This window comes from Molothrus aeneus, chromosome 1 (genome assembly GCF_037042795.1).
Source record: "Molothrus aeneus isolate 106 chromosome 1, BPBGC_Maene_1.0, whole genome shotgun sequence".
In the NCBI taxonomy this organism is placed as follows: domain Eukaryota; kingdom Metazoa; phylum Chordata; class Aves; order Passeriformes; family Icteridae; genus Molothrus; species Molothrus aeneus.
Genome location: NC_089646.1, coordinates 123939573 through 123965339, shown reverse-complemented (window position 1 = coordinate 123965339; position 25767 = coordinate 123939573). Strand labels below are relative to the sequence as shown.

Here is a 25767-nt window from a genome sequence, read left to right as displayed (position 1 = left end):
CACCTTTTCCTACTGCTTTATTTGTTTTCTTATCACTAGGTACTTGCAGTACTGTAGGTAGGATTTTTTTTTTTCACTTAATGTTCAATTGTGAAATCAAACACTTGTAAGTAAATACAAGTGGGCAGCTGTTGTGGGAACTGCAAAGAAAGAATGATTTCACTGAGCTGAGTGTCTGTAACAGTGACTTGAAGATAGTAGAAATATCAGAAGAGTTACATGAGTAGGTCCCTTGAACAGCAGCAGGCTTTCATTTCTTTTGCAAGAAAAACTGTATTGGTGGGGAAAACCTGTTCTGTCTCAGGCTGAGGATCCTGATGCAGTGAGGTGGCATTACAGAGATTGATGGCATTGCTGTCCTCCTCTCTCAGCCAGTGCATGAATGAGGTACAGAAATGTGGGGGATCAGTGTGCTGTGTTGGAGGGACGCTGCAGCAGCTGATGCACAGCTGTTGGGTGGGCAGCTGGAGGCTGGAACAGTGTCAGCTGTTCCTGCCCTCTGCAGTGCTGTAGCATTGCAGGGTAACTTGAGCTCTTCATTCATACTCACACCCACTTCAGGAGGGTATGGGGAAGGGGCCAGCCCAGTGCTCCAACTGTGCAAAGAGTCTGTTGCTTGTGGTATACAGGGATCTTTTTCCCTATTCCCTACAATGACTGCTATCCCAAGCAATCAATACAGTCCTTCACTCAGGCAGAATAAGGTCTGCTCTCACCCTTTTGGTACAGGGAAAGCTTAGCAAAGGAGGATCCTTTGATCTCCAATGAGGCCAAGCTGTAACTGCTTGGGGCTTTTAAAATCCAACATGAAACTGATGCAATTCCTTTTTATTCCAGTTTCCCACACTTTGAAGCAGCCCACGAGTTCCCCCTTTCTCCCACTGTGAATGCCCACCAAAGCAATGGGAGGCCTTGGAGGCTCAGGCTGACATTTCTGGCCTAAAATTAAGCACTGCAACTTGGCTTTGGTTTAACAATGTGCTGGTGGAGGCTGAAGAAGTGCCTTGCTCTGCTTGATCTGGATGTTTTGTGGGTGAAGTGGGAACAGCTGGTTTTCATGGCTGAAAGTTGACTGCCATATGTTAGCACCTCTCCTGGCCTGGGCATGAGTGCTGTTGAGCTGCTATGAACTGTGCTTGGAGGCTGCAGAGCACAGCCCCTTCCATCTGCAGGGGCTGTCAGTAACCACATACTCTGCTACTCAGCCTTGGGAATGTTATCTCTATTCATTTTTAATTCATTCATATCTCTATTCATGCTCCTGTCTATCTTGTATGTACATTTTTTCCCCGTGTCTTCTACAGCTGCTGAATACAGCAGCCTTTGACTAACAACTTCTGCTTTGTGAGCCAGATGTCAGTATAGTGCCAGGAGGAGCTGGGTGATAAAGGAAGTGGGTCTTGGGGCTTCTGATGCTTTCTGCCATGCACTGACCCTACTGGGTAAGGACATCCAAAAAACTGCTTTGGCTACCTGAGAATTGTAAAGGCTTTGTCCTTTACAATTTTCTTCACAACTGTTTCTTCACAACTGTTTGCTCCTTTAACAGGAAGATATTCTGCCAGTTTTTATTGGCAGGAAGTCCCTCAGCCAGTACAGAGAAGTCTTGTAGGAAAACAAGGGCCTAGATTTGCCATGTAAAATCAGTGAGCTGTTTGTGGATTGCTGATTCCTGAGGGTGCTGGACATTGCTGCAGGTAAGAGAGGATATGTGCTATATCTCTTCAAAAAGTGATGTTTCCATGGCAGCAGATACAGTGCAGGGAGTGTTTTTGAAAGTCAATGTTTCTTGACCAATTTTCAAAAGAAAATAATCCTCCTTCTTAATTTAATAGCAGAGAGCAACAGTTTCGTTTGCTGAGCCCTGTGCAGCAGACACCTGATAGGTGTGGGGTTTTTGTGCTTTTTAAAGATGCTCCAGGTAGGAGAATGATGGCCCCACTGTTGCCTTCACTGGAGTCTTTGTAATATGGGCACTTCTAATTTGAGATTTCCTATATGGAGGAAGGGAGGTGTTTAGCCTTGTTCTTTTAATATCCTGCAGTGAGTAAGCAGAAAAATGTCAAACAAAGGGTGACTGAAAGGGAAAGCAAGCATTAAGTGAGATTAAGCACTAAATTGAAATGCTCTTGTTCAGCCAACACAGTCACTCTGTATCAGCTTCAATTTAAGTCTCCAGAGGGACAGCTTTCTCTCCTGTTAAAGGTGGAGAGTGTCTTCAGAATTGCTCATATTTGGGTGTGTTAGCCAGAGTGACTGGGAACCTTCACTCAAAAACCTTGTATTGGAGGACAGGCTTCCTACTGCAAGCCTTCTCTTTTGAAAAGGGCTGCAGTAACAGTTCAGCTACGCAGAACTTTCTAATCTGGATCCCTCCTGAAGGTTCAGTGGCACTCCTGCCTTTTCCTCTTACTTGTCTTCCTCCTTTTCCTCTGCCTCCAGTTAAGGGAGCAGAAGTGAAAGAATATATAGCTGTGTGTTGGCTTTGGCTGTTTGGCAGGATGATACCATGAGTCAGGCTAACTGGTCTGGGGTATCCTTGCTGTGCTGTGAAAACACTTCTTTCTGGCAGAGGTGTAGATGGCTGTATGGATTTTCTGCTAGTGCTAGTTCACGTACCCCTGCAGGAGTCTGCAGCCACTTGTCCCTGGGTGGGGTAGGGGAAGCAGCACAGCACTGGCTGCTAGCAAATGCTGGTGTGTGGAAAAATGCTCACTGTGCTGTTGGTTGCTCCTGAGCAGAAAGGGGTGGATTGATGCTATCTGGAGAGAAGCCAGCACTACTGCTGTGGTGTGAATGCTGTCACTGAAAGAGGCAGCTTTCCTGTTTCGCAAGCTGACTTCTCTATTCCAGAGTGTGAGAGCAGAGCAGTAAGTGTCCTTGGATGCTGACTGACATGGAGTGGCCCAGCAAATGCTGCCTTGGCCAAGCCTGGAATGCTCCCTTTTCTGCAGAACTGAGGTCTGAAGACATGCTTTGACACGTGGTTTGGAGTGACAGGCTTCTAAACTGCCCCTCTCCTGCTTGTAGCCTCCCAGAAGAACAACAAATGTGTACTGTGCTTAAAAACTTCATAGGTAAAGAGTAAGCACACTTTTTGTGTGTGTACATGGAAAGAAAACCTGTTTATTGTTAGTGTGATTGAAATTTTAGCAGCCTAATTCAATAATTAGTTTAGAAAAAGACTATTATGCAGATGAAGTCTTAGTAATAATAAAGCTAACATACAAACTTAGTTTCTGCACCTTTTTCTTGGTGGTTTACTCATCCTTCCCCTGGCTTCTGAGACTGTTAGTATCATTTTGGCAGTGGCAGGGGTATTAGAGCAAGTTGTCATATTGTGACTCCTTTTCTGGGAGGAATAGGATGGTGGTGGTTTCTTCCTCACTGCAGGGTCCACTAGAATCCTTCTGTTATGTTTGCTTTTTACATATCTGCTGTTTCTTTCATGGCTTTGCAAGCTCTGTGTTTCATCCAAAGCTATTACAGAAAGTGCCTTTTATATATGCTAGATATCATTCCTTTGTTCTCTGTTATCTCTAAAATAGTTTTGTCCAACTGCACATTTCCACCGGTGACTGATGACTTTCTTACAGCCATGGGATTTCCACTGTCAGCTCTGTGCTCCCTTACTTGTTCCATGCCTGTATTCTCGCATTCTGTGTCTGTACTCTGAGACACACCAAGAAAAACAAACCCACAGGCAAATTAAGAAGGGTAGAAACAGAGCAAGCCTGACAAGTCTCTAGTCCTGGGGCCTTGCAAGCTTGGCTCAAAGCTGATGTCCTGTCACTAGCAATGCCTGTGTTGTACTGTGGAGTAACAAAGAGGCTGGGGAGCACCTGCAGCTTGCTGGGGGTGATGTGTTAGGCAAGCAGAGGCAGAAGAACAGGTATTTTTCCTGTTTAGCTTTCCCTTGTCTAGCAGCTAGAGGGAGTGCAGACAGAGATGAAAAGATGTGCCAAGGGGGGCAACCTGGGCTGGAGTTGGTGTTTTCAGACAGGTGCTCCTCCTGTGCTTCGCTAGGATTGGACTCCATGTATGGCAGTGATGTTGGTTCATGAGAAAAAACTCAAAAAGATTGAAAACAAAGCTTTGTAAGTAATGTTTTTTAACTGCTCCTTAGCCTGGCAAAGCTGTGTGTTTCAGTTCTGAGCACTGGGGATGTTGCTTGTGTCTCTTTTGCATTGTTTAGTTTTTGCCTAAAATATTTTAATTAAACTACTACCAAGATGAGCAATAAGTGATCTTACTCATGTCTCTTTGTCTGTTCTCTCCTAAATATTTATCACATCATGACATTAGAAACTCTTGATTAATTTGATCAGGATAGCAGAATTTGAAAGAAACTCCCCTTATGCTTCTACTCGAGTCATCTCTGTCTGATGTTGATTGCTGTTCTAAAGCAATCCAGTCCCTGGGAATAACATAGTGGTGGACATTTGCAGCTGCTGCCAGGACAGGCTGCCTTTGAAGAAGACCATTTCATTGAACCTGCATCTACTGATACCCTGTAGTCCCTGCAGGAGTACATCAGAGTTTTGATGTCCCTTGCTTTTCCTCACACAGGTTCCCAGGAATGGGGCTGTACAAGGACTTGCCTAGAAGCATCTTTAAAGAAGCTGTCCTTTAAGTAGGAACCAGTACTTCCTACTCAAAAGAAGGGTGTGGGTTATGAAATGAGCACAGCTCCCACTGGCTGGAGTGCACCCTTCTCTCTAGTGTCTGTACTGTTACACAGAAGAGAAATCCCTTCAGCACATCTCAAAAGTGTTTTGCCTACATCTCTACATCTGTGGAGTCTTGAAAAGCAGGAGAAGGCAGAGGAGAAAGCCCCCAGATCAGTCCCTGTTTTTACCCTGCTGACTGCTGAGAGCTGCTTTGATTACTGCTGCAGAGGTTAGCTCTGTGCCTGCACACACACAGGCTCGGTGTGTGTGAGCAGATCACACACTGCTGTGCAGGCTGTTTCCATAGCACCAAAAATCTGCACCAGGCAGTCCCTGAAGAGGCTTTGCTGAGCAGCTGACGTGCATTCAGCATCAGAAGTAGTACCAGCCTAGGCATGGGGTGGGAATGGAGCCTGATTTAAATATTGACTTTCCTCTTGCCAGATGTCACTGTCTTGGCAGCAGGAAAACAGGCAGTTTTACTGCAATGTGCTTTGCTTTGAGCTATGAGCTCATAAAAGCACCATTCATGCTCTGTTTCGTCTCCTCAGCAAGCTACTTGCAAGTGTTGTGTTCCAAAACTGTTTTTTTTTTTTTTTTTAACAGGGAGTTTGTTCTTGAGTAAAAGGAAAGACCTGAAATGACTTCTTGTCTTTCTCTTAAGACTGCTCTGGTGCCTGCATGGCAGGTATGTTTTACCTTCTTCTGCTCTGAATTGTGAGAAGTCTTTTGTCTGTTGCCTGGGCAGACTGTCTAGGTGCTGTGTAGCTCTGGTATCCCAAGTATGACATGTAGGGGCCCCTGTGCAGCTCTGGCATCCCAAGTATGTCATGGGCCCTCAAGAAAGGGATGGGTCCACCTGCTGTGTTCAGAGCATTGTGGTGTGGTGTGTCACCACCTCTGGAGACGCTTGAAGCAACAGGGAACAGAAGTTCCCGCAGAGGACCCCAAGGAGAGCTCTCTGGACATCTGAAGAAGGTCACAACCTCAGCTTCTTGTTGTCTGAAATGGCAAACTGGTGCTGTGCTGCTGTTGGCCAAGCAGGTGTTCATCCCTGGTCTTCTTGTTGAACAAGACTGAGCACATTGTGGGTCTGGCTCTCTACTTCTTCCAGGGCTCAGGCATGGTTGGATCCCTGCACAGTACCTTTTTCCACCAGCTCCTGGTTCAGGGTGCGTGAGGACTTCAGCCCCAAGCTTGTTGGGGGGATCCTGTCAATCATGGAAATTGTTGTTTAGGTAGTTTAACTGCCAAAAACTCTACTGCACTTCTAGCTGGCTGCTACTGTCATATGATTTAAGTGCAATAATTTGGAAGGAGGGGAAGACTGAAACATTGCTGTTATTTTCTCCAATAAAGCAGTCCTTAACTGCAGTAAAGATGTGTTTTAGATACCCACTCTAAACTTCCTTGCCTGAAAACTCTGGTGAAGGAATAAACAGTTGCTGCTACCATTTAAATAACTGTTTAGAGCAATCAATCTTAAATATTAGCCTTCCTAAAATACATTTGAATTTCTTAGTGCACTTCTAGTAAATGATGAGGTACAACAGAGACACCTGTCTGTACTTTATGAACTGCTACTTGAGCTTTGTATATTGAACTTGTTAAAACTTGATATAGCAGAACTAGTGTAGACACTAAGCAGGTAGTAGTATCCTTCTTGGGAAAAGTGAAATGCAGTGACTGAATTTGAATATAGTGCAGTGCTCTTTTTTGAATATAGTCTTGATTTTTAAATGCAAACAAATTTTGCTTTCCTGCCCTTCAGGTTAATCTCAGTCAACTTAGTTCCTTTTGTTTTTCTGGAGGAATCTCTGATTAGTGTAGGGAGAAGAATTTTGTTTTGGATTGTGGTGTCTCCAACAGTTGACTTTTTCTGCAGAAATTGGTCTACTGCAAATACAGTCTTGATTATTCATTTCCAGCAGTGCTGACCTTCAATATAAACTTGTTTAATATCAAAGGAGGACAAAGCCAGCTGCTCACCAGGCACATAACAAGGCCCAGAGAGTTGCTGCATGTATTGCAGGACGTGGCCTCTGTGTGCTGGGCTGCACTAACTGCCCACTGATTGGGTTGGTTGGACAATACAGAGTAGGCACTTCTGTAAAGAAGCAGGAGTTTCATGGTTTTGCTGGTGTATGTATGGGGATCCTTCAGGTTCAAATATGGTTTTGAGGACTTGGTTTTAACAGTCCATCAATGCTGCAGGGAAGGTGGTTGGTGCTCTCAGAGCACAGCTGCAATGGTAGGTGAGCCTTCTGCTTAATGCTCCCCTCTGGGTGCATTGCTTAAAACACCAACTTCTGAGCTGCAAGTTGTTCTCACTCTTAGGTGTGTAATTTGTTCCTGTAAATTATTCTGGGTTATGGCAACCTGTGGTATCAGTGCAGGCAGGGGAATGAAGGGATTGAGAGCACCTGCAGAGAGAGCTGGTGCTGGTGTGTGAAAAGCTGGACATGAGTCAACAGTGTGTACTTGCAGCCCAGAAAGCCATAACACATCCTGGGCCTTATCAAAAGCAGCAGTGGCCAGCTGGTCAAGGGAGAGGATTCTGTTCCTCTTCTTGGATCTCATGGGATCCCACCTGGAGTGTTGTGTCCAGTTCTGTGCTCCCTAGAACAGGAAAAACTTGGACCTGTTGAAGCAAGTTCAAAGGAGGGCCATAAAAATCATTGGAGGCGTGGAACACCTATTATATGAGGAAAGGCTGAGAGAGATGAGCTTGTTCAGCCTGGAGAAAAGAAGGCTCCAGGGAAATCTTACTGCAGCTTTCAGTAGTTGAAGGAGGTTTATAAGAAAGATGGCAACAGACTTTTTAGCAGCACCTGTTGTGATAGGACAAGGGGTAGTTGTTTTAAGCTGAAGGAGAGGGTAGCTTCAGACTAGATATAGAGAAATTTTTTATGATGAGGGTGGTGAAACACTGGAACAGATTGTCCAGAGAGGTGGTGGATGCTTGATTCCTCAAAACATTGGAAGTTTTTGGTGGTCCACTGGACGTTTGAAAGGTCCAATGGAAACACTGTACGGGGCTCTGAGCAACCTGATCTAGTTTAAGATGTCCCTAGCAGGGGAACTGGAGTTGCCTTCCAACCCAAACCATTCTATGGTAAAACACAGATACTGACCAAATCTTTAACTGGGAAATATACACCACCCTTAAAGGATATTTGGCGCATCCCGCTTTGCTGCCTTTGTGTGTGAATTGCAGATGAACATGAGTACTATGGTTCATGAGCAGTGGTGAGCAGGGAGAATTAGTTTCTGCACATTTCTGAACAGTAGCAAGTGAAACCTGTTGGAGTTCCTGCTTTGAAGCTGAGTGGTTTCGATTGGCTTCTGTGCCTGTCACTGTGCAGGTTTTTTGGCATGACAGATTTCTGGAGATTGTGTAAGAAGGAAAACAACTTGTGTCAACGGAATTAGCAGAGTGACGTGCTGAGTACTTTCTCTGTGGTGAGGAAGTGTTTTTGGGATAAATGGCAAAAGGGAGAGCTTTACTGGAATGAATGTACAGACTTTCATTCTGTGTTAGCACACTGATACATGAAGTCTTTAGTATGCTTCTGTTTCTTATTTACAATTCAAGACTAAGCTTCACCTTGGTGAATCCCAAAAACATACTTCCCTCCCATCCCCAATGAAGAGTGTTTTCCTATTCATACTTCTGAGAAAGTGAAAATACAAGAAGACGGATACAAAAGTCAAAGCAAGACCTCTGTGTTTTGTCAAGAGGAGCTGAGAAAACTTTTTAATATTTTTAGAAGGGAAAACTGATAAATTAAGGATAGAGCAAGTGCAAAGTAAAATAACTTCTCTAGTCTTCCTGTTCCAAGGTGATATTACTGGAGTGGCCTTCGTTGCCCTTCATGCAAGGTGGTGCCAGCAGCATTTCTGAGGGATGTGATGGCTTCTTAGTAATAATGCTGTATCACAGCTCCCTGCTGCAGGGCACACTTGTGGATTGACAACTGAGGACTAGCAGTATATATTCATAGCTATTTAAGCTCTGAGTTATTTTGAGTGGTTTTTGTGCTGATAGCCGAGCTGTGATGTGCCAAATCTGATGTAACAATAACCTGGGTACCAGCTAGAGCAGTCCTTAGCCATAAAGCTTGAAAAGTTTACCAGAGTAATCTTTTAAACACAGTGGATCCATTAAACTAGGGCATGACCAGTACTCAAATGGCTATGAATATATGTATTTTTTTTGCTTGACATTTACAGTTGTGAAATGAGTTGTGTCGTGAATTAGCTTGTGCAATAGCGCGTGATGCTAAACTTAGATTTCACATAACAGTGTAAAGCTTTGTTCTTGGAGTTTGCACTGATGTTCTGTTTCAGGTCAAATACTGGGAGGAGGCAACTTGTGGAAGAGTGCAGTTCTGGAGCAGCTGATTACTAAAATCAGTGGAGGTGTTCTTTCTTTACCAAAAAAAAAAAAATACCCAACCACAAATCCCAACATAAAAAACCCACAAACAACCAAACCCACATAAAACTAAAAATAACCCCAGTCACCTCCTCCCCTTCCTTTCTTTCATTTCCTGTCTACTTTTAGTGACGAAGCTCAATATCTTTCAAACTTTTCTCCTTTAAACTTGCACTTCTTTCCTCCCCCTGTAGTTTTCATCACATCAACTGCACCGGAATCAGGAAAACTGCCTGCCTGACTTTCTGTGCATTAGATAGGTCTTTCCAGTTTTGTCCACTATCATATATTTCAGTAAAATGAATGGTTAAACTCATTCTACTTACTTTGCTGTGAAGTATAAATGAGGAGGCTGGACACTTATCTAAGCATGCTGATATTTAGGAAAACTTCCCTTTGTATGGAATAGGCTGGAACACAACTAGATGGTGCATAAATATATTAATATTGCTTGGAAATCTTGAGAGATTAGTACTTTCATGATCTGGACCTGTGTAGGTTGTTAAAAAGGAAATACAGGTTGCCTGGTAATGTCACCCAGCAGCAAAAAGTAGCATTTCATGTCCGAAGTCTGATCTCATAGAGGCAGGTATGCTTAAATCTTCTAGGACCTGGGAGTCCTTTAAAGCTTTATGTCTTTTTGTGGAATCATCACTGGACAAACTTGCTTGACCCTTATCTTTGCCACCTTCAGCTTTTGGAGTGATTAGTGTTTTATGACTGCCTGTTGATTTATGTGACAGCAGTATCTCTCTAGGCTAACAGTTTCATTTAATTTACTGTCCTAGTGTGACTTGAAGTAGGGGCAAATGTCTCTTAACAGGATTTACTCAGCTCAAGCAGCATTAAAAGTCAGTCAAGGACATATCAATTGGATAAAATCTCAGAGTACTTATTAATATAATGGCAACTTCAGTGGTCATAATAATCTAAAGGTTGATGCATTATCTGCATTATATTAGAAAGAAAAGCTGGTCAGTGCAGTTGGTTTGTTAGTGAATTGCTGCTGGTTGCTGCATGCACAGCTGAAGGATTCTCTCTCTTATCTGTTAAATGAGATTAAGAGCAGTGCAGAAGTATTCAAGCCCACATCCTGAGTTTGTCCAATTTGCAAGCCTGGCAGGATGTGTCCAAGATCCTTTAAGTAGTGATAGCTATTGCTCCACATCTGTTTGGAAGCACTGTAGGAATTGGTGCCTCCCAGCTGGATGTGGAATTTAGCAGTAGGGGCAAGCAGCAGGCACACTCCATCTGGAACAGGACACTTCAAGCACTGCACAGTTGAATGGGTGACTGGTAAAGTGCTGGACTGTAAAGGAGTAGGTAATGTGTCTTGTTTGGTGCTGCACGGAAAACAACACAGCTTATTCTGGGTTTTCAAGTGAGAGATTCCCAGTAATAGTGATCTGCTGCACAAGTACTTTATATCAGCAGTCTGGTGGTGTGCCATTAGCACTGCTTTGTTAGGTTGTACTTCCTTAAGTTTAGGAGGGTGCACTGAAACTCTACAGTGTGAGAAATGTAAATGAATAATAAGGGCTTGTCTTCATTATGGGCTTATCTGCTTGGATAAGCTGTAACTGGCTCAGTGTCCATTGTCAGCTTTTAGGTACCTCATGAACAGGCTGATTCTCTGAAGGGTTTGTAGCAAAGCCCATTACTGGTCTAAAGGTGTGAATTGACTGGTTGAAGAAGGGGGATCAGGAGCAGGTTCTTATGAGCTGAAACATTTCTGGGGCTAAATGTCTGTGAATTTATCATACTAGTGCACTTTGCTGCTGACTAGGCAGAGTTTTACAGTTTCACAGATATTTCATGCTATGCTCTCAGATAAGCCAAGAGCAGAAATGTTAATAGGATTTCAATACAGCTTGCTACTTGCAGTTGCTTGCCTTTGAGAAATTGTGCTTTAAGTTTTATGTAATTACACTTGTTTGACAATACAAGTCAAAATCGTAAACTTACTTAGTAAAGTCCTGAGAAGGGAAAAAATCTGGTGGTTTGCCATTATTGCTAAGCAAAAAGCTGATCTTTATTATCGATAGCAGAATAAGATGCCAGGCTACAGCAGGAGTGCACCTTAACCATGCAACCAGTGACTTGTGTGTGGTAAAATTAGCAGTACTTCTAAAAAATGTCACTCCTTTTGGTGTTATGTGTGATCCTTTGTGGAAGCTCATGTGAAGATTAGTGTGCTCTGACTATTTTGGGGAGATTTGTGTGCTTGTGCTAAAAATTACTGTGTCCTGAGCGCAGAAGTGACTCTCCCAGTGCTTCTGAAGGGCAAGGTGACATCTCTAGATGAACTGACATGTGTTTGGAAGCTTTTGTATCAGCTTTTTTCTGGGCTGAGGAGCTTTGCTTGGGGAACCTGAGAGCATGCAGTAGAGAGTTACTGGAGGAGTAAAGGAAACTGCACTGGAATGGATGAAAAATAAATTGAGGGGTCTGAGAAGGGAATTCAAAGGCTTAACTTGAGCCTAGTTTCCTTGGTCTCTGTACAATTGATAAAGGGTAAAAGGAGGAGAGGCTCCTGCTGAAAGGCAGCCTTAGCTCAGTGACATGGGTAGTTTATTTGTCTATTGCAACTTTTTCTTTCTGTACAAAAGTGAACTCTTCCTGCTGCAGAAGCATACATTCACTTCCCTCCTGGAGAAGGGGTGTCAGGGGGAAGTAGATGGCTTTTGTACTTGCCAAGAGCTGCTTCTGTGTCTGGAGTCACATGTCAGGCCCAAAAAGTTGCTTGCTCATTCATTAAGTGAGTGAAGTGTAAGCTTGTCCCTTTTTTGAAAATACAGGAGACTTTTCCCCTCCCAGAATCTTTCAGCTATTTCCTGCAGCCTCATAAGAGAAACCAGTGTAGTCTCTACTGCTGCAATGCTTTGCTTGTCAGCTGTCATGATACTCCTGTGCACTGAGTAGAAGTAAAGAAGTGAAAAGTCTCCCATGAAGTCTCTGTCTATATCTCAGTTTAGAAAGTGTGGGAGAAAATGGAACTTTATTCTGTCAGCAGTTAGGTATTTGTAAATCTACTTCACAGGATGAAGGGTAGGCCACAGACCTGCCCTAAGGCAGGGTGCCAGGACCCCTTGTGTTCCTGAAGAAGAGAGGTCCCTGGAGGATCCTTGGAGAATCTGGAGGAGCAGCCTGTGACTTGTTACAGCCATTGTGTTAATCACAGGATTGTTAAGGTGGGAAGGACCTCTAGAGGTTCAACCCCTCTGTTAGGGCAGAGCCACCTGGAGCTGGTTGCCCACCAGAACCATATCACAGAATGGTTTGAGTTGGAAGGGACCTTAGTGCTCATCAGTTCAACCCCCAGGCATGGGCAGGGGGGGCAGCCACCCACTAACTAGATCAGGTTGCTCAGGGCTCATCTAACCTGGCCTCGAACACTTCCAGGGATGGGGCATCTACCACTTCTGAGCAACCTGTTCCAGTGTATGACCACCTTCTGAGAAACTAATTTCTTACTGATGTCTAATGTAAACTTCTCCTCTTTTAGTTTGACACTGTTCTCCCTTGTCCTGTCACTGTCTACCTACAAAGTAAGAAGTTGTTCTTCCTCTTTTACAAGTCCCTTTTAGGTACTGGAAGGTCACAATGAGGCCTCCCTGGAGTCCTCTTCAGGCTGAAAAACCCCAACTTCCTCAGCCTGTCTTTGTAGGATCTTTCATAGAGAGATCGTATTTGTGACCTTTCTCTGGATCAGCTTTAGCAGGTCAATGCCCTTCTTTGCTGAGAACTTCAGAGCTGGGTGCTGTGCTTTAGGTGGTGTCTCACTAGGGCAGTGTAGAGGTGAAGAATCACCTCCTTTGACCTGCTGGTCAGTCTGCTTTCAATGCAGCCCAGGATGTGTTTGGCTCTCTGGGCTGTAAGCACACACTGGTGGCTCATGTCCAGCTTTTTATCCACCCAAATCCTTCTCTGCAGGGCTGCTCTCAAGGACTTCTCCCAGCCTGTACTTATATCTGGCATTGCCCTGACTCAGGTGCAGCACCTTGCACTTGCACCTGTTGAACTTGATGAGGTTCTCATGGGCCCACTTCTTGAGTTTCTCCAGGTCCTTCTGGATGGTGCCTTGTCCTTCTGTTCTGTCACCTACACAGTGCAGCTTTGGATCATCTACAAACTTGCTGAATGTGCAGTTGATGCCATTATCTGTGTCATCAGTAAAGATATTAAAGACTACTAGTCCTTGATATCTATGTCCACCTTGATGATCACGTCCAGATGGCTTTTGAATATCTTCAAAAATGGATTTTGTGAAGTACTTACCCTAAACTCTTGTTGCTTGCATCAAATTGTGTGCTGCTTGGTTGCTTCTGTACCTCTGCCCTTGATAGTAAATGATGGAATTTCTGTCCTACATCAAATTCAGGCATCAACTTGGGAATTATATGGTGGGAGCTACTGAGTCCCACAAGCAATGAAGATTTTGTTGGTATTATTAAGGTACTGCTAAGACTACAGAGGGTGCTTTTTTTGGTGGTTTTAATTTTAGATATATAATATGTAATTCAGCCTAATGTGTAATTGAATTCGCTTTGTTCTTAGAACCTCAGTGTCAATTTCATGGTGGGACCTGGTAACATAGATTGAGGATGGTGGACTTTTCTGGAGCTGCTTTTCAGAAATGGAGGCTCTGGGATGCTGATGCTGTGTTAAAAGAGGGAGGTTTGCTTTAAGAGTGCAGAAAAGTAGTCTTGTCTTCTGAGGGAGGCTGGAAGTTACTCCAGAGTCACTCAAGTAAAACTTTTAATTAGATTGCAAGGTTACATACTGAAACTTTGCTTGAGACAATCCCATTTCTGCACTGCAGTGTTCCTAATCTTTTCCAGCTATCATCTAGCTGCAGCTCAGCACTGTTTCTTTACATTTTTGACAGGGTCAGTCTCTTGCCTGAGGGATCAGAGTCTATAGAGAATGGCAGCATGACTGGGATAAGTGGCTGAAGTGAAATAACTAAACACATTCCTCTAAAATCTACCTGACAGTGTTTTGACTCTCTTAATCTCACTTGGAAATGTTCTTCTGTGTTTGCAGGTTTTGATCTGACTTCTCCAAAGTCAGTGCAATCTCCGATCACTGGTTCTGGGGTGGTACTCTGTCCTTTGGCCTGGTCCTTTTCCATAGATCGGAAAGCTTTTCACCTGTTACTGTTGGAGCTGACAAACATGAGCTTTGAGCACTGTTTGAGACACACAACTTTGTCATAAATCTGGGATTTCTGCCTAATCTTCTAAATGCTGAAACCCTTGCAAGGCAGTAGAGAATATGTGCAAATATAGAGAATTTTGTCTGACATGAATAGGTTAAGTATTTTACTGTAGTATCAGCTTGTCTAGTCGTAGGATATGCTGGAGCGTGGATGTATTCCCTCACAAGAGCTCAGGAAATGAGTCTGAGTTTATAATTGGATTGAGAGGAGAGACAAGAACTGCTGCCTTCACCAAGACGTGCGTCAGCTGTCTGAAATACCGCGGGCTGAGACTCTGGTTTAAGAGAAGAGCAGCACTGGCAACCCCTAATCCCTACCTGTAACATTTGCAAGTGTTTCTGTTGCAGGGAGATACATCTTCAAAGAGGTGGTGGTTGTTGGTGGGGGCTTTTTCTTTGGGTTTTTTGTTTGTTTTAATAAGAGTGACTGAAGGCAGCACTTAGGCTAAAGAAGGTGCTGGAGAAGATATTTCTGTACAAAGAACTGTACTGAATGATGTAGTTGTATCAGGCAGAGCTTGTCCAGAGAAAGCATGTGGGGGAGGCTGAAGTACTGAGATTAATATCATGGTGTTGTGTTGATCTGCTAGAAGACAGCAGACACTTAACCCCTTCAGCCACATTCTGCTGACCATAACTAACAGGGTTGCAGAAGCCTGTGCTTGTACTGTTCAGAATTGCTGTAGCTGTGCAGCTCCATTCATGTCATGCACAAATCTCAGGGGACTGAAAGAAGTGTCTGCTGTTAAAGGAAGGGAAGAGAGCGCAATGTGAAAATAGGAGCACTAATGTACAAATTTCAGGCTTGTTTAGTCTTTGGGCTTCTGTCCTCTTGCTTCACAGCATCTTTTTCTCTTAATACAGTTTTAAGGCCTCAGATCGGGTGCTGAAAGGCTTTACTTGTCTGTAAACTGGTAAGACTTTTAAGATCAAATTGATGCTACAGAATCTAGATTGGCTTAAGATGCTTAAGTAGATTTATGGCTCTTAAAATGGCTTATGCCATATAAAACTCTGTTGGAGTGGGGAGAGGAGCCTGACTGTTGCTGCCTGATTGGGATCTACCGAGGAAAGATGGGGGTGGTGGAAGACCACCTGTCTGGGATGTCTTTGCCCCAGACAGACTTAATGGAAGGCCTCTTATCAATCTTGCCTCTTAGCAGACAGAAGTTGAAATTCAAACCAAGTATAGGCTGAGAAGGCAATTGAATCTTCACAGGCAACCTTGAAATAAGAGACTGAATCTTTTTGCTATGCCCCCACAGAGCAAATGCTTCTTGCACCTCTTCCTCCTCTTTATCAACAAAGGCTTCTTATCATTTTCCCCCATTTTCTTTTGCTTGCTTGATTAAGTGCTGGAGTCATGATAGCCTGGCCAAAAGTATGAGCTGTGGTGCACAAGTTTGGCAGCTCCGGGTATAATCAGAACACAAACACAGGATGTTCAATGTGGTGAAGGTGCCTGTGTAACAGCAGAACTCAGAGCAGATCATGTGGATTGGTTATTTGGATAGCTTTGTCCAAAATATTGTTTAGATCATGTCCTAGGGTAGCTTCTGCATTCCTCCAATCCTGAAGCATGAGTGGTAGCCTTTCCTGAGTTTAACTGTTTGTATTAAACACTACTGAATACGGTAGTGTTTAATACAAATTGAATACATAGCTCAGTTTCTTCAAAGCCCAGATGTGGTACTCATTCATACTTACTCAGGAAACTTCATCCTACTTCTGTAGGGAAAGAGATATAAAGTTTCCATGTATAAACAAACTATTTTTCTGCTAGACATATATGTGGGAAAAGCAGCTTCTCCACAAGGCTACCATAGCATCCTATCCTTGCTCAGCTGCTATCAAGGTAGAAGTGCTTCAATACTATATTGCATTGCTTAAATTGTTGCTAGAGCCTTAGGTTAAGGTGGAAGCTGCAGACCTGGGTAGCAGGTGCTAGCTGAAGAAAGAACCACGCCTGAGACTAAGCAGGCAAATATCTGGCGAACGGTGTTGGCTCAAACTTAACAGCTTTTCTAGCTGTGGAGGGAGTTCCCTTCCTTATGATTCATGAGGTGCACAATCTGTACTGACTGTTAATGCTAAATAGTTACATGGGAAAGCTTTAAGTACACTCTGTAACCTTAGCAGGAGATTACACCTCTGTAGCCTTAAGAGGAGATTACAACATGGTTAATGGTAGGAATTGTGATAGTAATGCTTTGCTGAGGCTTGCCAAGCCTTCCTCAGACACTTTGTGACATTCAGTTGAACTTGTCAGTGATTGGTTCAAGCATCCTTGACAGAAGGTATCTACCTTTGTGCCACTCTCTCAGACAGCTTCTGAATGCCATAGATGACTTAAGTACTAACCTCTAAGTTATCCTGAGGTGTTAAGGGCAAATGAATGCTTGTTCTGGAATGGCAAAATCTTGGGTTTTAATCTCTTGCATAGTAAGTAAAAAACCACTGCTACTTGGCTCTGGAACAGTTCCTTCCTTAGGCTCCAAGATCATTGCAGGTACTGCCTTGCAGCTATTATCTGCAGTAACAACCAAGGTACACAGTAAAACTGAATTTGCAATGCAGGGCAAAGGACAGAGATACTTGAGGATTCATGGTTAATTACTCTAAGCCATGTAACAGAAGCCTAAACTTAAACTTCAGCACTGAAATGTGTGTGATTTGCCCTGGGAAGGCAGCATCCATCTATTAGGGTATGGCTCTACAGCCTCAGTTCCACCTCCAGCCAGCTGCAAGTGCTCTGAATTATTGTGAAGGAGAGAAAGCCCATCCAGCAGGATATTTTGGTCATGGGAGGGCCCTTTAGAAGGGTCTCATAATGTGCCTGTTTTTATAGTGTACAGAAATCTTGATTGCTGTGACTGTCAAGAGCTGCTAAAGTGGTCAGAAAACTTCAAACTGCAGAGAAAGACGTTGCTTTTTGGTTCTGTGCAACTGCTGTTTGTCATCCCCATCCTGCTTTGTTTCCTTAGGCCATCACTTGAATTTAGAAAATCCCTTGGAGAGGGATTCATTCACCCTCTAAATGCACCACAGGGAGCAGAACCTATCTTCTTTAGACTGGCTCTGGGCAATATGGGGGAGTCCTGCCTTGCTCTGCCCTGAATCCCTGGATGTGCTAAGAAACTTCTGGGGAAGAAGCAGATAAAATGATTGTTATGGCTGGCAGGGGATCTCTTAAAACTAGAGGTTGTCTTCTCTGAAGTGGATGAGTTTGGAATGACAGCCTAGAAGTTGTCCTACAGTAGATTTGGAAGGGTGGACTGCAGTCCTTTCTTTCTACAGAGAGATTGACTTATACTTCAGTTTGAAGACCATCAGATTTCCCTAAGTGATGAGGAAGGAGCTTGTTCAGCAAAACAGCTTCCTTCATCACCAGGTAGGATTTGTACCTGATAAAAGTGAGGAGCAACACTCCTGTAAACTCCAGCAGGTAAGAGAGCAGGAGGCTGATGTGTTTAGGTGATGTGTTTGGTAGGTGCTGTAGCAACCCATCTGTATGGCCACTATAATTGAGCAAAGAGAGGAACTTGAAGTAAGGACCGCTTGCATGGTGTCCCTCTCTGGGCAATGACCTTAGAACAGTAATATTTCTGTAATATTTCTAAAAACTAGAGATTGTCTTGGGTGACTTGGGCTTGTGCTCAGGCTATGCATAAGGATGAACAAAAGCAGAATTCAGCCTCTCAGGTGGAGGCTCAGATTTGTAATTCAGCAAATCTTCCCTGAAAGCCAAATGTATGTTCCAGCAGTGGGCCACATCCTGTGTGTGTCTGTGACTACACTGAAGAGGTGTTGAAGAGTTTGGCCCATACAGATTTCTGTCAGTAGGGGTGGCAGGCCAGGTCAGTGGTTGAGACTGGCAACCTAGATGTCTCTAGGGACATGAAACCAACTTGTGCACTACAAAGATACAGGAGGAGTACCAGATTTTTTTGAATGGTGGGTAAATCTGAATATAGGGAATTTTTGTAATGCTTGCTTCAGGAAATGCCTAGGAAACTGTATTCTTGATTGTTAGCAGGGATCAACAGATTTTCATAATAAGGGGTTCTTTTTCCTAGAATAGCTACTTGCAGTTGTAGCCAGCTAGCACTGACCAGTGTTAAAGTGAATGATTATCTAGGGTTAGGAAAAAGTCCTAGGGTGTAGCCTCCCCTTCTCTCTCTCTCTATCTCTGTTTTGGGAGAGTGATGGTAGAAAACACCCAGCTCTTTGTGTGCCACATCTGATAACTTGTCATTTTGCCTAACCCAGTTAGCACAACTGCTGCCCGAGCCTTTTGCATAGAAGACAGCCCCTGACTGCTGAGTTATACAAGGGGAAGCTGCAAAGTACAATCTGTAGCTGTTCATATTAACAAACTTCGTTAATAGAGTATCTTATTACTGTAGCTGTATTACAGTTCTCTGCTGCCTCTGGATGCCTTAACTACAATCTGTGGCCAAATCTTTGACCTTTGCCAGGTGAACTTTGCAGTATTTCTGGCAGATGTCACAGCCACGTGTCAGAAATGCAGGAGGGCATTCTATTTTCTTCTTTTCAGTGGGTTTAGAAAATAGCAGAGACCTGTGTTTCAGGCTCCAGCACTCTCATTGTTATGAGCCTGCAGGTACTCTGCACCTGCAGAAGTGAATGTAGGTCTTTAGCCTAAAGGATCTGCTTTTTAATTAGCTGGAAGGTCTGTTCCTGTGGCAACTGACTGACTGCAGTGGAAATAGGAAGTTAAAATTCCAGAAGGGATGTGCTTTCTTCTCATATGCCCAGGGATTACTTTGCTTGGACTTGATTTCGGAATGCTGCAAGGCTCCTTCACTTCTTTGGAATAATGCCTGATCGGCTCTGTCCTTACTGTGCAGGAAAATATTAACTCCCATTTGATTATGCTCCTCTGTGTACAGGCTGCAGTGAGGATCCTGGGTGAAGGTGTGGGGTTTGGGAGGAAATTGTTGCTCAGCTCTAAAGGTGATCCACATTGCTAATAGCCTTGTGTTTTTTCAATGAAGGAAGCTGACCTTGAAATAAAAATAAAACAATGTGGTGAAGTGCTGCAAGACTGTGCTGAGTGCCTCTTTTAGGTAAGAAGCATTTCTGCTTCCCAGAGTTGAATCTTAAAGGCCTGGCATGAAGTCAGATGGCTTATGTAAGTTGATCTTTCTTTATGGGGTGTGTGTCAAAACATAAATACATTTCAGGCAATGCATTACTGCTGTTACTGGCTGCTCTAAACAATGCTGGTTGAAGCACCAAGGACGTAGGACAGTGTACTTCGTAAATATTTAACAACCCCCTCCCCCAAACAAAACCCCCTCAGACCCAGATATGTTTAGCCTCATGAGCGAAAGTCATAATGCACATTAGAAGGTTCATCAATAAACCTAGGTGGTGTTTATAGGCCAGCCTTCAGAGAGGAGTGCTGCTCTCTCCTATTCTCAACTTGCACTATGGTGTGATACCTGGGCAGCAGAGACTGAGTTCTCACTAGTGGTTATTACACTGATGGAAGCAGCTGGAGAAATAGCTATGCGCACAGAATTTTCCATTAATCAGAGGAAAAAGTCCAACACAGATGGTATATAGGATAGATTACGGCTGGTAATCCTTTTGTGTCCTAGAAGATTAAGGATATCCTGGTGTAGCTGCAGTCAGCTGACCTTTTTCTATTTAAACGATTGAACACAGTTGATGCAGTTCTGCAGAGTACCAAGGCTCTTCCAGAAGCCATGAGTGGTGCACTGTGAATGTTTGTTAAAGGAACGGTCTGTTTAAGTCCAGTCTCAGTTACAAATTTACAGGAGCTTAACTTTGTGCCATGTAAACAGCAGCAGCTCCAGGATGGCTAAGAAGTCCCTTGCTAGGCAACTCTATCATATGTAGCAGAGCTGAATTCTCCAAGGAGGCGCAGGGAGTGTCATGTGGAGGAATGGAGGGTTTCTGAATGCTGCTGTCTGGGTCGCCCCAGAGAGCGAAGATGAATGCTTCAGTGGAAGAGGAGGATGGCTGCACGCACTGAACTGTCTGGCATGGATCTCTATGAGGATTACAAATCACCCTTCGATTTCAATGCTGGAGTGAACAGAAATTATCTTTACTTGTCGCCTGGCATAAACCTTTCTCCACCCGGATCACCTACACTGGCAAAGTCTGGTAACTGCCTTCTCTTCCTTCCTTAAAATCTCTTCATGAAATGCTTAGCAGTTAATACCTGTAAAACTTCTCAAATTAAAAATCTATAAAAGTTGGCCACATGTTAATTCTGGTAGTGTGTTAGCTTCAGTGTGTCATGTAGATAATGTCTTATGTGTTATACATTTACCAGCTTTACATTATTTGTTATTTATTCAGCCGAAATGCAGTTTGAGTAAAAATGAAATGGCAAGAACAATTAAGAACAAAACTTCTGCAAGATTGGAATAATTTGCCTAGTTTGACTATTAGATTTTTTTGGGGGGGGAGGAGGTAGAAATTGCATTTTTAGTAGGACTTCAGAGCTCCGGATAGTCTAAAATCTGCTTTTGCCTTAATACTGAAAATCTCACTGATTAACAAAAATGCCCTCTAAAACCTTTACTCCATTCCACCTAGCATTTAAAATGCTGCAAACCTTCCACCTGCAGATAGGAACTGCACTGGGATTGCCCTGTGCTGTGCTGCAGTGGCATCCATTTAGTGCTTAACCCTATGAGTTTCTTGCTGGTAGCCTGTTGTACAGAACACCTATAGCTGTGCCTCCCAATACATCCTAGTCTGGTTTTACTGTCGTCATTCCTTTCCATTTCTTGCTGCCAGATGTAATCTTCCAAAGTAATTTTAAATATAGAAAGCTTAGACCTACTTCAGGTGTAGCAAAGCAGAGTTACACAGGTGTTAACTTTTTTTAAATGGGCTTGTTACTTAAAATTTTAAAGAAACATGCATCCCTTGGGGAACCTCTGTGTGAACTATAACAACCCTCTCTGTGAAGTTGATGAGCCAGGAGCTATTGGGAAACAGTGGTCAGCATTCACTTCTGCAATTACTGCTTCTCCCAGCTCTTCTAAAGGAGAGGGGAAGCAGCTCTCAGTGTCAGGTGATGATGCATCACCATTACCACTGCCTTTTCTGGGCTTTATTTTCTTTTTCATTTGCTTTGAATGAATGTCTAATCAGCATTTGGGAGAAGCCCAAGAATTTCTCCCCAGGTTGAAGAAGTATGTCTCACTTTGGCTTCTTCACTGAGATAAATGGGAAGCACTTAAATCTGATCTTTCTTATGTACTGCAGAGTAAATATGCTCTGTAGTACTGTATGTTACTCAAATGTTAGAGTGGTCTTATAACAACTTTGCAACAGCTTGCTCTCCTGAACTCTAACAAGCACCTTTTTTCTTTAGCTTTGCCAACTGTGTAGTGATAACCACAATGCTCATTCTGAGTGTCACATGCAGAACATGTCAGTGTAAAAAAAAGCTTTGTGGAGGTTAACCCACCCCCACCCTGAGGCTGCTCATCCAAAACGAAAAGTACTTCTTAAAACTGCTCCTGTTTGTTGCTGATCTCTGAATTCAGGCTGGGGAGGTAGGGATTTCTGGTCAAAATGGAGCATGAACTTGGATTGAAACTGGCCAAAGCAAACCACAAATCAGAAAAACTTGAGTGTTAATTGAATTACTCTAATGCTTTGCCTACCCTGGCAGAATAATAGGAACTTAAATGCCATTTCGCTGAATGTGATCCATGGAGTCCTAATCAATTGACTTGCTCATGTCTTTATTTGGTTCATTTAAGTAGCTCTAATAAAGTGCTGGGAAAATATGTTAATCTTGGAAATACAGACCTAAAACCTAACCTTAAAGCTAGGTATGTTTTCTCAATACTGTCTAAGTCTTTATGATTTTTTCCTCCCAAACAGATTTTTATTCTGTTTGAGAGACATGAAATGTTCAGTTAAACTTGGTTATAACAGAGTACCAAATGACTGAATTTTAAGTCCTTCACAATCCAATGATGCGAGAGAACTAACATAACGAAGGGTAACAAGTTGAAAGCTGTAGTAATAATTTTACATAGCAATATAAAATAATAATAGCAACAATTCTCTTGGCAAAAAAAGACCACAAGTGAGAAATGCTCTCTTAGTAGTAGTTTGAGCCAAAGCTTTCCATCTGTTGGCTGATTGCTGATTTCCTGGTTTCTTGCCCCATAGAGAGATCTAAGGTGGGCTGTGCATTTTTCCTGATGAAGTTTTTTCAAAGCCATGCTCTTACTGGCTGTCAGCCCTAGTTTATGGGATGCATTTGGATTGTAGGCACACCATTGTGGAGGTCTGTGGGTTGTTAGCTGTGTAGAAAACTGCTCCTTGGCCAGATGGCTCAGCATAGCCTAGCCCATAGTATGGATGATTCCTGTGTCCTGCAGGTATTGAACTGGAGAATGGGAACAAAGGGAACAGAGGGGTGACAGGAGAGAGAGCAGAGGTGCCAGAGTGAAGATTGATGGGAAGATGTCAGTATGCTTCATGTGAAGCTCAAAAAAGTAATAAATGGGAGGGGCTCCGCAGGCAACAAGAGGAAGGCATGGTCACTTGTACAGGGTGAGATATGGAGGACTCTGAATAGCAGTGATTTCCTGTTTCCCTAACAACTCAGGGAATGTGAAGGGGAGGAGGGGTCATTCCCTTGCTTCTTAGCATTTTGCCTTAAATTCTGTTTGGTAGGCAAGAAGCAAAACAGTCTTAAAAATGAGTTTTTCAAAGAGAAGCTACATTCCCCAAATGGAAGCTGTTGCTGCAGGAGACAATCTGGCATGTTTTCTTACTGGTTGATTCACTTGATCTATTTTTGGTGATTTAATCCAGATGACTCCTCATAATCAGATTGAACAGACTTTCAGCTGGTTGTGCTAATGCTCTTGGAGTCAGGGTGGTTTTGGTACTTGCAAACTTTCTGAAATGGTTTTGTAATGGCAAGCAGGTGGTCCTGGAAGGGCTGCAGGTGAGAGCAAGGAGAGGAGTCACAGTAGAACACACTGAGGGGGTGTAGGGTGTGGAGGAGAAATGCAGTTCAAATGTTTTCCTTCAGGGTAGGTTTATGTAATTAATAGGTTAAATAGCAATTTAACAAAAAGGTGTGGCATTCTTAACTGTTAAGGAAATATGTTGATGCATAAAACAAAAATTATCTGATTGTGAGACATAATCCTTTGTTTTAGGTGCCATAGTGCTGTGCTTTGGTTTGGGCATTAGACTTTGAAGTTCTCACTGCCCTAGATTTTTGACACAAAATAGTGTATTGGGAAACCCACAGGGCCTACATGTTTGTGTAGAAAACACATGTAAATCTCTGGGAAAACGTGGCACAGATCTCAAGAATAAATACAGAATTAGGTTTAATTTTCTTCCTGTAGGCTTCCTTCTCAGTGCACTTGGTAGTAACAGCATTCACAAAAAATCCTGTCCATGTAGCAGTGTGCTTCTAGAGGACAAGTGTTTTGGACACAGATACAGACAGACAACATAGCCTTTTGGAAAGAATTTGTGGAATTGAGTTTTACCTGAGTTCAGTAATTTGATTCAAGAACAAGGTTTCTTCTTTGTTTGGCTTGACAGCTGCTAGGACTGTGTTCCATAGAATGTGCACAGCTACTTAGAGACTCGCAGAATCTTTTTTTTCCCCTGATTTTTCAGTTGATTGTGATGTAGGTGTTTGATATGAAACCTCACAGCAAAATCATAGTGGTGATTAATGAGTTTTTGATTCCCAGAGGATAGTATAGAGTGCCATCAGAAGCTGCTGAAATGAGAATGGAATTTCATTGGCTGGATGGTTAATTTCTATAGTGATTAATAGGAGATGTAACTTAATGCCTCTTCACCTTAGATCAATGATATATTTATGTGCATACACACACACACATATGTGTGTATGTATATACACACACACACATATTTGTACACATACACACTCTTCCTCGCTCCTTATTAACAGACAATCCTGATCTCTTTCCTCTTGTATTTTAATATTTTTATTTGGCTTCTTTTTTTTTTATCTGTAAGGCTGTTTTATGTCTTGAATAAAGAATTACTCCTGGGAATCCACAAGCATTCTGGCATGCAGTCTCCCTGCAAACTAGTCTCTCTGCAATTAGAACAGAATTCCTTGATTTTGGCAAACTTTATGTTTAAGTGTCAGCTACAAAGACTCAAAATGGGAAATCTTTTGGTGGAAATCTTGTTGCATAAAAGTTGTTTAAAATGACCTTACTGCAAGTAGTAAGGAGTAAAAAACCTAATCATTACAGTTATTACATCGTAGTAATACAAATAATATCATCCTCCTTCCTTTCCCTGAAGCTGTGAAAGCAAAAGTTGAGGAAGACCATGGGGATGTTTGTGTTTTATGTAGGAAAATTAGGCAGAGTTTTGGTTTCTGGATTTAGAAGAGGCAGCAGTTTGAGTGGATGCACATTCTTATCAATCCCTTCTCAGTACTCTCCTGCTTTGAAGCGATAGCCTTTCATTCCTGAGCTCTGTCTCTGGACTTCCCATCTGTCTTAAGGTCCAGGTGCAAACCAGCAGCCTACTTCCAGTTCCATGATACCTGCAACCTTCTAGGCACTGTGGTCCCAGTTACTAGGGACAGAGAGATCAAGCAGGGTACAGAGTTCATACTTGTAGTGCAGTAGTTTTCTCCAGGGTTGTTAACCTTGCTTGTTGCTGCACCCAGTGTGCACTTTATAATCTGATCCAGAGAGTAGTAAGGGAGGGACCCTCTGCATTGGCCTTGAGCATCTCCAGCAATTCCAGAGTTTCTGTGCCAGATGAATGAGAGACTAGAGTGTGCACAGACTCCTGGGCAAGGTTGTGTAGGAAACACTGGTCAGGACATAGCGTTCTGCATCTTGGTTTCTCTCACAGAGCAGTGGGATGTGTTGTTCTCAACAGGTTTCCAGTCTCCTATTACAGCAGCAGCTGATATTATATTGAGCTTTAATACACCTTGATAGAATGAAATATAAAATGTCTTTGGTTTCCTTCCTGTAGTTGGGGAGCATGACTTTGGTGTCCTCTCATCAGTTTTTTTTTGTGTGCTGGGACAAAAGAGCTGTGTGCTAATGTTAGCTGCTGTTTGGCAGTCTTGTGGTAATCTCACTTTTAATGCTTTTTATTAATCTGAAGGGCTGCTGAGGAGTGACTCTATACCTGAGGTTGGAGAGGATGCTGCTGCTACAGTCAGTATGGCAGAAACACTCACAGAAGAAGAACGGGATGAGCTAAGAAAAGAGCTTGCCAAGGTAATTCTTTTGCAAATAGCTCTTAAACTTATTTTGATAATGAAAATCTGGAGTAATGTTATCTTTAAACATACAGTTAATGCTTTGCATAGTTATTCTGTGAGTATCTAAAGCTGGCACTCCTATGCATTGCACAGATAGGAAGGAAGGGGTGTCA

General features: G+C 43.0%; 1 protein-coding gene across 6 annotated transcripts in view; it reads left to right on the top strand.

Annotated features, from left to right (window-relative positions):
* Positions 1-25767, top strand: part of TPD52 (tumor protein D52) — a 40921-nt gene that overhangs the window by 3198 nt on the left and 11956 nt on the right. For 2 of the 6 annotated variants that reach the window (XM_066564144.1, XM_066564138.1), the window contains exons 1-2: positions 20316-20487; positions 25495-25610. In XM_066564144.1, coding sequence (XP_066420241.1) covers positions 20316-20487; positions 25495-25610 — 288 coding nt within the window. Of the gene's footprint in view, positions 1-5276; positions 5359-20315; positions 20488-25494; positions 25611-25767 lie in introns of those variants that run through there. The other 4 variants (XM_066564154.1, XM_066564177.1, XM_066564171.1 and 1 more) reach the window with 3 other exon arrangements.